Below are 12,372 nucleotides of genomic sequence, written 5' to 3'. Positions count from 1 at the left end.
ATGGGAATATTGCTAGCCTCTATCCGATGATATGTCTAAAGTTTAAATGAGTTAAATTGGGATATGGATATCTTCTACCCCATGGGGTTCTTAGGTTAATTAAATGAATTGCTTATAAATCACTTTTATATCACCAATTAGCACGAGTAGCACCAAATCAAGAATCACTAAATGAATGAAATAATGATATAATGATAAATGAAATAATGAAATAATGATAAATATTTTGAAAAACAATCAATTTTATATTCTTAGTGGAAAGTAACTAAATTCGACCTCATTCATGATGTGTATCATCAATAAACCTTATGCAAAAGTTGTTGACTATTAAAGCAAATGGAAGAGATCAAATACAATTATACTTATACAAAAATACCTTGTATTTTTGTACAAAAGTTAGAGTGTTAACATATTAAGTACTATGATAGACTCAAGCAGAGGATACTAGATATACACAGAGTCGGACCATTTTAATGTCATTTCCTCTAGGGACCCTTCCCTGTTTAGAAACATGATGTGATTATTAAAGAAGGAACAGGGAGGTTTAAGTGTGGATAACACAGTGGCTGTGAGACTAACAGAGATTTGGAAATTCTTAGAGGTTTCTATTAATCTCTGAATTAATCTGTGTGAAAGCTATAATAATAATACTTTCTCCATGATGATTTTTTTCCTCATTATAACATATATTCACACCCATATCCAAATCTACACAGGCTTCAATTTGCTTATCTCTGGATTTCCACAAGTACCTATTGGGTCTCTTTTCCCCTTCTAGAAGCTGCCTGTAACTACCTACTGTATTGTTTCTACTGGTGAGATAAAGCTACCAAGACATTCCCCTTTTCCCCAACTTTTAAATACAACTTAGCTGTTCAGTAAGTACAACTTACCTACTTTCATCTCTCCAGATTGGCAGCTGCCTATTTAGACAATTGAAATAGCTAACAGAGCATCCATTACCCACATAGATAAGTTTAACAATTTTATAGGAAGTTTCTGGATATGAAATTCTTTGGAATAGAGTACAACAAACTAAGTTTTTAGACTCTTAAAATGATTTCTGCTTGGTGTCTGCCCACACTATGCTATCAGCTCTCCTAGAGTCAGATATGATATAGTATTTATTTTTTACTTTAAAAAGTACATATTTCACATGGTAAAAAACTTGTTTATGAACATGAATTCAACAGATTTACATTTGTATATGTGTATAGGCATACACACACACACACTACAAATGTGTACTTAGATCACCGTATGGAATTGAAGTTTGACAAATAGCACAGATGGGCTGGGCATGGTGGCTCACACCTGTAATTCCAGCTACTCGGGAGGCTGAGGTGGGAGAATAGCTTGAACCCGGGAGGCGGAGGTTGCAGTGAGCCAAGATCACATCATTGCACTCCAGCAAACAAAAAAGATAAATAGCACATATGGAAGCTAATCAAAAGCTAAGGATGGTGATGAGCCTATATAAAGAATTCTATTCGAGTTTATTTTTTTAAGTGGAACTCTGTTAGAGTCAGTATAATTTTATTAGGGTTTCTTAAAGGATTTTTCAAAATTTCAATAGAATTTTGTATTGGTTGAATTATACTGCTATTTTAGTAGTCAACCAACATTAAATGGGAATAAGACTGAATGTTTCATTTATTTATTTATTTATTTAGTTAGTTAGTTAGTTATTTTATTGAGACAGAGTCTCACTCTGTCACTGGGGCTGGAGTGCCATGGCACAATCACGAGTCACTACAACCTTGGTCTAGGCTTAGGTGATCCTCCCACCTCAGCCTCCTGATTAGCTGGGACTACAGGCTTGTGCCACTACACCAGGCTAATTTTTGGCATTTTTAGTACAAATAGGTTTTTAACAGTTGCTCAGGCTGGTCTTGAACTCCTTTGCTCAAGTGATCCATGCCCCTCTGTCTCCCAAAGTGCGGGATTACAGGCTTGAGCCAACCACGCCTCACCAATTGAGTGTTTTAAAGAGAAGAATGATGATGTCTAAATTCTACCCTCTGATACAAAGTCAAAATTGAAATAATTTAGTTACTTTAAAAATTAAAATGTATTTGATTTTTTGAAGTCAGAATTAACATCTGTCTTAGTTTTAAGCTTTTATTTTATTTTGTTTCATACTCTCTTAAGATTCTATTTGTTTTAATGCAGCTGAAAAATTATTTAGCATTTATGTTCAAACAAGATTATTTAGTATTATCACACATTTCTGCTTTTGATAATAAAATGATAAATATCTGATAGCATTATTTTTTAAACAATAAAAACTTAAAAGATAGAATGGGATACTGAATTAGAGTTTATTTCTTTAATGCTACATTTAAGTTATCTGTAGACAAGGGTGATATGGGTAGCATTCCATAATGATTAAAAAGGTTTAAACAAAGCATTTGGTTTTCACCAGATTAAATATTATTCCACAATTTTGTCTTTTAAATAAAGTGTAGGATCTGCAGTTTCTTTAAATTTCAATGAACTAGAGTTTTGAAATGCAGATCAAAGCAAATATTCCAGAAAGCATAATACTGCAGGGGAAAATGTTTGCTTGTGTATTCTAGACACTTAAGAATGTATCATCCCTGTTTTCCTTTTCACTTTATTACTTATGAATTATGTATTTCCCTGGGGGTTTTCAATTTACAATATCCGAAAGAGAAAAATAGAAAATATGTATAGTTAGAATAACATTTTTATATGCAGAGTTGATGTTTTTGATCTGTTTCAGGTTCAGAGGGTTATTTATAACTGCTCTCAATATCATACCAATTTCTGTTTCCAGCTGATGAGAATAAAAACTGATTTTATTTGGCAAATTCATCTTTAGATGTAGTTTGTAATGTTATGAGAGATTATTATCTTAGAGAAATTAGTACTCATTATCTCTAACTTCTTCATGAATAATATTTATGGAAAGGATTTTTAATGCATTCAAAACACAAATAATGTCTAATATATTTTTCATTAAGCTTGAGCAATTAGAATCACTAGTAGTTCTTTTTTTGCCATTTTAGTTTTTTCTATTAGAATGGGATGAAAAAGTTGATAGGTATTTATCTGTAGCATATCTAAAACTAATGATAATAATTCAAATTTGTATTATGCTTCACTGTTTATACAGTTTTTACTGTGGCGAGCAACGCACCAGATAATGGGGAGATCACTATTACTCAAAAATGAATTTGCTAGTTTCCTTGTGATCTTTTTGTCTGAGATTTAACAGGGCGGGATGATTGTTTATTCTTATATAAAAGAGAATGTAACTAAACTCATATAAATTTGACTCTGAGGATTAGTATTTTTCTCCTTATTAGAAGATTATTATTAAGTATATCCACACTTAAAACTGCATATGCTTGTTTGAAAATAACTTTTGTCTGTTGTTAATTGAATAATATAGGGAAATTGTCCATTTTAATACTTAGAGAATTAACTGAATTTGAAAACATAAATATATCTTTTTTTTTTTTTTTTTTGAGACGGAGTCTTGCTCTGTCGCCCAGGCTGGGGTGCAGTGGCTGGATCTCAGCTCACTGCAAGGTCCGCCTCCCGGGTTTACGCCATTCTCCTACCTCAGCCTCCCGAGTAGCTGGGACTACAGGCGCCCGCCAACCCGCCCGGCTAGTTTTTTTGCATTTTTTAGTAGAGACGGGGTTTCACTGTGTTAGCCAGGATGGTCTCCATCTCCTGACCTTGTGATCCGCCCATCTCGGCCTCCCAAAGTGCTGGGATTACAGGCTTGAGCCACCGCGCCCGGCCGAAAACATAAATATATCTAATAATAGTCCAAAATACCATTGTTACACAAGCGCTAATTTATATTAACACTATTCTTGCTCTTTCCTGATGTTCACAGTTTCAGTTTGAGAAGCAGGCTTCAGAAACGAAGGAATAGGGAGGCCCATCCTGATTCATGTAGCAGCAGTATGAGACAGGACTTGTAGTCCCCAGCTTGTAGATGAGAATACTGAAGCTCTATTTGTCCAATTAATTTAAGTAGCTAAGAAGAGAGTTTGGTTTCTATGCCAGACCTATCCTATTCTGAACCCATACTTTTCCTAGTGCATCACACTGCTTGGATCAGATCCATAGTTCTTAATGCTTTAAATTCACAAAAATTATGGACCAGGATATAATGTGCTTTTTTACACTGAAGAAATAGAGTGTTTCCAGATAGAGGAAAATATTACTCATGGTAGCCTTGTAGAAGATACAGTAGTGGTGACCCATGATGTACGTTGGTAAAAAGTTAAAACAATTTGCTGTCATAGAGCCATGATGAAAATTATTACTGAAATTATAATCGAGAAAATTCAATTCTATCAAAACAATTCTAATTCATAGAGAAACTGTATGAACAGTTTGCTTTTGTTGCTGGGTGCCTTACTTGTGGCAAGCAGTAGTGACATATTTAGGTTATCGTGGCCCTAATTTCACGAGTCACATATAAATCGTTTTTTTAGCCTCAGTTTCACTTCCAACAGCATCTGTTGCCTGCGTAGTTTCACTTGTATACTTTCACAACAAGGACTGTATTTTGTGTTGTCTTCAAAATTGTAGTACAACAATTTGGTTTGTTAGTGTGGTGTGTTTTTTTGTTTTGTTTACTTTTTCTAGCAACAGGGTGTTCTCTGTCATCCATGCTGGAGTGCAGTGGTGTGATCATAGCTCACTGAAGACTCAAACTCATGGGTTCAAGTGACCCTCCTGCCTTAGCCTCTCAATTAGCTAGGACAGCAGGTGTACACCACTAATTCTAGTTTTTGCTTTTTTTTTTTTGGAGACAAAATGTCTCGCTATGTTACCGAGGCTGGTTGCAAACTCCTAGGTTCAAGCGATCCTCCCACCTCAGGCTCTCAAACTGCTAGGATTACAGGTGTGAGCCATTGTGCCTGGGCTAGAGTACAACAATTTGTAGATAAAGCAGTTTGTTCGAAAGTCATCAGTATGAAGATTTTTTTGGTTGGGAGGCAGGACAAAGAGTTAGTTGCTAAAGTCATGCCATAATTTTCATAGAAATATAAGTCAAAAAGATAAATGTCTTTGTCTGGGACTATTAAAAAAGTTAAATTATTGAAATAGAAGTATATTTATATAAAAATAAATTTCTTTATTAATTTCATAAATCATTTAGATATGAGGTACAATTTAGAAATTGCAGCTGAAAGTACCATCTTGATGTAGTTTGTAACGTTGTATAGTTTAACTTAGAGAAATTAATAGTCATGGTCTCTAACTTCTTCATGAGTAATATACATGCAATATTTTATTGGAATTATTAAGTGTTCTTAATATATGTCTCTCTCCAGTAATCACAGTGAAAGACATCTAATTTCAAGAGAACAAAGAATAAGAATTGAGATCAGAATTCAGAAAATTGGCCATTGCCTAGAAGAATTACAGAGTTCCATGTTTTAATTTAGTATATATAGGAATTATCTTCTTATTCTATAGAATATTATTAGGCAACCATTCTAACATATACAAATAGAGGTTATTACTTAAATACAAACCAAACAGTGTATGAAAATTTTGTCTAATTTTTTTCCTGTGGTTATCAAAGATCTATTGACTGTCAAAAGTTTATTGAGTTTTTCAAAAATTGTACTAAAAATATTATAACCTTTTAAATTTGTGTAACATAAAAATGTTTGACTGACTGGATATGTAATTTGGAAATCCCTTCTGAAACTAGTGTACTTAAAAACTGACACTTTCTTCTTAACTGAAAACCCATATAACCATGTTCTATTTCTAACTTCACGTTCATTTAATCAAAATTATGAATATTATGGTTACAAATTAAACCATAGCATTTTAAATATGTAAATTTACTTAGAAGCCTTAAAAATAAAGCAACATTAATCATTATTATTTTCAAGTCTGTCTTTTCAAAACCAAACTAGGTCTGTGACTAGTCACAGGATTCTTTAATTCATACCTATTCTATTTTATTTTTATTTATTTATTTTTTTTATTATTTAGGGACCTCCTGGCTTACCTGGTCTCAAAGGTGACCCTGGCTCCAAGGGTGAAAAGGTGAGAATGAAAGAATGTGTTATTGATAAAAGAATATGCTTTTATATACTAATAGCCTTGCTTTTGCAGATTAAAATCATTCAAAAAAAAAATGTCAACCAATATCTTCGTCATTCTAACCCTGAAAAAAGCTTCAATCCTTAGTTTCCCAGATGTATTTAGAGGGGAGAAAATATGCAAATAGTGAAAAATGTGCCAGAATTCAGTGTTATATCTTCTCAAGATTCCATTATAGCAACCATATGGAGAAAGCATATGGTTATACTAAAATAACTATTCAGAAAATAAACAGGCTGAATAACAAAATATCTATTTTTATGTTTTTAAATGTGAAAATAAAAATTTTAAACTAGAAATATCTTTCAAATACTAATTTGCTCTCCTATAATTTATGCTGAGTTGCACCAAGTTCTTAGAGAAATGAGCCTTTTTAAAAATGGTATTATTATTGTTTGGATTATTTTTAAATCTTCAAATGCCTTTTAAAGACTGCAGAGTCTCTGAAGAATAGAAATTATTTCATATTAAATGAGATACTTATTAAAATAATGAGTTTTCTGTTATTTATTCAACTAATATTATAGATGGTCATTTTTGGTTGAGAGATTCCTCAAATGGAGTACTTAAAATGATATTTTTAGAAAGCATTTTGTTTTGTATTATTTCCAATGCTTAATAAAGCCCTCACTTAAAGTAAGCAGTAAAAGATCCAGTTAGGTGATGAGAAGGAGATTTTTAACTGTATATTTCATTCAGAAGGGTTATTTTAATGTTGTTTTATCAGCATTGTTCATTTTTATGCTTTAGAAATGTAATGTGCAAATATTTTATAACTAAAATTTTATGAAGATAGTAATGCACATGTTATAACTTTTTTCTCTGCCTTTCAAAGGGACATCCTGGTTTAATTGGCCTGATTGGTCCTCCAGGAGAACAAGGGGAAAAAGGTGACCGAGGGCTCCCTGGAACTCAAGGATCTCCAGGAGCAAAAGGGGATGGGGTGAGTAAAAATACAGGTTATTTTTTCTACTCATTTCCAATAATATACACACACACAGACACACACACACACACACACAGTCCTTTAAGTATGATTAAAGAAAGAATTTAGAGTGTCTTAATTCTTATTTGTTTAAGTCAGTAATGTTCTTAAAAAGATATTTGTATTCAGCCCTAGGGTAAATAAATTTTACAATATTTAAGTTAGAAACCATAAAAATTACAGTTGAGTATTATTTAAACCAACATGTACTAAATTCCCATCACCTGTAAATCATATTCTGAGGGATAAAGGAATATACACATATACACACATAGATTTAAAAGAAAAACCTCATTGATATTGTAGCAACATAGGAAAAATTCTGATTATTTTGCACAAGTTAATTTTTAGATTCACCATGGAAAAATGTTTAAGCCATTCATAAATATTTTTGCATACTCTAAATTTTATAGTGTATGCTGTTATGAAAATGTTAAAAAGTTATGAAAACATGAAAATGAAATAGCTGAGGAAATCCCTTTACATTGGCTGATTCTCTCTCTAGGGAATTCCTGGTCCTGCTGGTCCATTAGGTCCACCTGGTCCTCCAGGCTTGCCAGTAAGTACAAGACAAAATAACCTTATAAGGTAGGGTTAAGTTACAAATATAACAAAGAGACACAAATGCTCCAGATTTTTATCTGTGCTTTTGCCTTTGCATTTTCTAGGGTCCTCAAGGCCCAAAGGGTAACAAAGGCTCTACTGTAAGTACTTTTCCCTTTGACAATTTAATTTTTCATTGAAACCTATTTAATTGCCTCTTCTTTATTTATGTCCTCTCTCTTCTTTCTAACAGGGACCCGCTGGCCAGAAAGGTGACAGTGGTCTTCCAGGGCCTCCTGGGCCTCCGGTAAGTACATGTTAACAAGAGTGAAATTCTGATAATTCGCATCTGGAAGCTGCCAATGATTTCTCTGAATTTATAAGATAGACAAAAAGCACATTCTGTCAAAAGTGTTGATTTTATAGGAAACATTATATCATTTACATAATCAAGTCTACATGCCAAGACTTAAATTTTAATTGATTTCACTGTTCAAATATAAATACCCTAATTATATATTATAGCCTTGTTTTTATTAATTTTTCAAGAGATTCATATACTATTTTGTCACATTACTGAAACCAACTTATTTTATGCCAAAAAGATACATTTATGCTTGACTCTAGGAATAATGACAAAAATTCAGATGCTTCACATTTTTTCCTAGTGCATATATAAGGATACTAATAAAAGCAATAGTAATAGCTACCACTTATTAATACTAAAATGTTCTAGGCTTCACATAACTAATTGAATGGTAGAATTAAAATATAGATCCATGTGAAAGAAATGTTATTCTTCTTTCCTGAGCTAAAATCTTTCCAACTATATGTATACTAGTTTGCTAGGGCTACCATAGCAAAGTACCACAGAGTTGGTGGCTCAAACAACAGAAATGCATTATCTCCCAGTGTTGGAAGCTAGAAGTCCTAGATCAAGGTGTCGACAGCGTTGCTTCCTTCTGAGGTCCATGGCGGAAGGATCTGTTCTGCACTTCTCTTCTTGGCTTGTGATGGCTGTCTTTTCCCTGCCTCTTCACATATCTTCCTTCTTTGGGTGTATCTGTGTTTAAACTTCTCCTTTTTATAAGAATATCGCTTACATTGGATTTGGGCCCACTCTAGTGACATTATGGTAGCTAATTATATTTTCAATGACTGTATTTCCAAATGGGATTACATTCTGAGATACTGAGAATTAGGACTTCAACATTACAAATTGTCGTGGGATCCAATTCAACCCATGACAATATGATAACTATTTGCTATAGCTCTGCTCGCAATGTGAATTCAAGTCTGGTTGCATTTATTTTAAGTTTGTTCATTTATAATGATTTAAGTCACATGTGTTTGAAGCAAACTAATGTGTACATATTTTTTAATGTTTAATGTTTTATAATATAAATTATCAAATATAATAGTTAAGAGCGCAATAGCTTTAAAGTGCTGTTCTAATCCTCAGAGACTTTACAATCTAGTTGTAGAGTTAGGGCATATAAATGATGACTAATTAATAAACAAGAGACTAACATATATAACATATCTACACAAATCTGTGCTATATTATTGTGTACATAAAGGGCGAGAAGTCATCTAACTTATTCACCTACCTCAGTATTTCCACCAAGTTCATCATAGAAGAATCTATGACATTTATATATTTATAAACTTATCCTATAGCATAAATTTTGTAGCTACTGAAAAGTTAAACCAACTTTAATTTCTTATAACAAAAACATAACCAGTATTAATTAATATCTGCAGAATATTCCACCTTATGAAACAATTTCACTTATATTTTCTTCTTTACAGGGTCCACCTGGAGAAGTCATTCAGCCTTTACCAATCTTGTCCTCCAAAAAAACGAGAAGACATACTGAAGGCATGCAAGCGGATGCAGATGATAATATTCTTGATTACTCAGATGGAATGGAAGAAATATTTGGTTCCCTCAATTCCCTGAAACAAGACATCGAGCATATGAAATTTCCTATGGGTACTCAGACCAATCCAGCCCGAACTTGTAAAGACCTGCAACTCAGCCATCCTGACTTCCCAGATGGTATGTTAATAATACATGACAAAGCAAATATACCGAGCCTCTGAGTTTCTGAGGTGCATTGTCAGCTCGTTTATTCTAGTTAAATGTTTAATACAGTCTCTAAATAAAACGAAACAGTTAATTCTCTTCTAGATAGAAAAAAATCATTTATACTGTATAAATCAAGAGTTGCTTTGGAAAATCCTTGTCTGTTAAATAAGGTTTTATTAAACTATGACAAGATCATTGTTGGATGTTTAGAGCTAACACAAATGTACTTTGCTTGTAATAACTATCACAGAATAGATATTGTGTATACACACATGTGTATATTGTAATATGATTACTAACTTCATGTTAATGTGAATACTTACATTAATATGATTAGTATTTTAGATTAGTATGAATAATATGGATATATGTAAATAGCATAACTGATGTATATTTGATCTATCGGTTTAGCAATGATTTGGTACACTGAATATTTAAGAATTTGGATAGCTTGGATCAAAAATGTATCTTTAACTCATCCACAGATATTCCAAACAACTGTGAATTCTTACTCACTAATAACAATTAGGATAATTTATCATACCAACTCTTTGACAAAACCTTTATATACCTATTGGTCAGAGAAAGAAAGAGTTTCAGGTATGCTAAGTTAGTTGACTAAACTTATACAATAATTAAAGTAGCAAGGGGCAGATCTTCATCTGATTTTTAAATTTCCCACTTTATGTTGAACTATTTTGTCTCCCCTTTACTCAGCAGAAAATATCGTTTTGCACTACCAGTCATATAATGACAGTTATAACTGTGATCTAAGTAACTCAATGCAGATAGAAAAATTCAGTGTAGTTCAAAAACAGCCGGCATAAAAAAAGGATGTCACAAAAATCTTCTAATCTTAAGCACACCTGTTAAAGGTAAAACACAGGTAATTATTAGTATTCCTATACAAACTGGTATCTGACATCTTCATGTTTATAATATGTTTATCTGAAAAAGATACATTTAGTTTAGTGATTTATAAGGAGATTTACTTTTAACTGGTATTATTTAAGCAAAGGATTTAGATGATTTAGATAATTCAATGTTATATACTCCTAAAAACCATATAAGAAATATCAAAGATTTACAGTGGTTATCTCTACTTGGTAAAATCTTAGATGATTTTCTTATTTCCTTGTATTTTTTTTCCTGAGAATTCTAATTTGTTTCAGACATGAGTATATTAATGGTGTAATCTGAAAAAATGTAGATGTTTTTGTTAAAAAACATATTAAAGCTATGTGACTGTTAGAATACTTTTCCTGTTTATATACAAGTAATAGCAGAAGATAAAGCAGGTTGACATTGCATTTTTTAGAGTTCCAGCACCAAGATAAGCAATTTGAGCTTTTAAAATATTAAAAGTTCATAGCCAGTGGACTTATGTAATTCAAATATTTAAAATGAAGTGGCAGGATGAAAAACAGTTGGAAGTATAAAGGTAGAAATAATTTGATTCCTTTCCTTCTCAGTATAAAGGTCAAAGCTGCCACCCCTATATAAGAAAAAAAGAGATTAACAAGAGAAAAGTATTAAAAATGTATTTGATTATAGTTTAACATGACATAGGAGTCTTCAGATTCAAGCTGCAAAGATACAGAGGAAGCTGTCTGATTTTATGCTTAGGTTCGATAAGGCAGGGACAGCTGTGTAGAAATGCAATATAATATTGGATAAAAAAAGGGTATGAGCTAATGGTACTAATCTGAGTAGGGAAACCTAGTAAGGCCTTGTGTTCAGATTCTCCCTGGCCTCTGTATTGTAGCATTTCATCCTCCCAAGTACAGGGTAGAACCCCTCTGGAATAAAGGTTTTAATTACTTTACGGCCAGCTGTTACATAGAAAGGTGGGTGAAGGTTATGTTAGCAGTGGCAAATCGATATGCCATACTAAGGGTTGTAGGAGTGAAAGTTTATTAGAAAGTTTTAGAACAGGAATGAAAGAAAGTGCACTTGGAAGAGGGTCAAGCGGTCGTCTTGAGGGATTCAAGTGTGTGGTTTGACCTTTGACTTGGGGTTTTCTATATTGGTATGTTTCTGAGGTTTGCATCTCTTCTCCCCTGATTTTCCCTTGGGGTGCGCTGTCTGCAAGGGCAGTGGGCTGTCAGCACTTTGGAGGGGCCACACATACCTTGTGTTCACTGGAGTTGTGCGCATGCTCACTTGAGGCATTTTTCCCTTACCTGTTGAGTGTTCCCAGAGGAATGTTATCTACCAGTCAAACGCCAACCATTTGCATCTTACTGCGCATGCTTGAGCCCACTAGCCTACCTCCTGAGATCATATAAAGAAGCTGCTGGTCACTAGTTTCAGGTGTTTTCTATGAGGGAAAGGGAGACGGCCATTCCCTGGCACCAACTGCAACCAATTATTATTTTAGCGAGACAGTTTAACAACCGCCTGACCTTCATCTGATGGTCGCCTGACATTCCTGGTGGGGTTGGCGGGACTCTCCCTCCCTATTTATGTCTGACTGACTACCTACTGTAACAGTTAGAGTAATGTGTTTAGGTTTTATAGCTGGCTTTGCAGAAAAGGGGTTCTGGTTTCTATGACCCACATTGGGGAGGAAGGATTCTAATTTCTATAACTTGCCTCAGGGGAGAATGAGGGATGAGAGACAGGAGGGCAGAGGTCA

The 12,372-nt window shown here is 33.5% G+C and overlaps 1 protein-coding gene across 4 annotated transcripts in view; it reads left to right on the top strand.

Moving 5' to 3' along the window:
- COL11A1 (collagen, type XI, alpha 1) overlaps positions 1-12,372 on the top strand; it is a 241,690-nt gene that overhangs the window by 221,640 nt on the left and 7,678 nt on the right. For all 4 annotated transcript variants that reach the window (XM_011975884.1, XM_011975869.1, XM_011975892.1 and 1 more), the window contains 6 exons: positions 6,004-6,057; positions 6,950-7,057; positions 7,605-7,658; positions 7,768-7,803; positions 7,896-7,949; positions 9,455-9,704. In XM_011975884.1, coding sequence (XP_011831274.1) covers positions 6,004-6,057; positions 6,950-7,057; positions 7,605-7,658; positions 7,768-7,803; positions 7,896-7,949; positions 9,455-9,704 — 556 coding nt within the window. The remainder of the gene's footprint in view (positions 1-6,003; positions 6,058-6,949; positions 7,058-7,604; positions 7,659-7,767; positions 7,804-7,895; positions 7,950-9,454; positions 9,705-12,372) is intronic.

Source organism: Mandrillus leucophaeus, unplaced genomic scaffold, assembly GCF_000951045.1.
Source record: "Mandrillus leucophaeus isolate KB7577 unplaced genomic scaffold, Mleu.le_1.0 Scaffold1012, whole genome shotgun sequence".
NCBI lineage: Eukaryota > Metazoa > Chordata > Mammalia > Primates > Cercopithecidae > Mandrillus > Mandrillus leucophaeus.
Note: the sequence above shows the minus strand (reverse complement) of the source record. Positions and strands in the feature narration are given on the sequence as shown.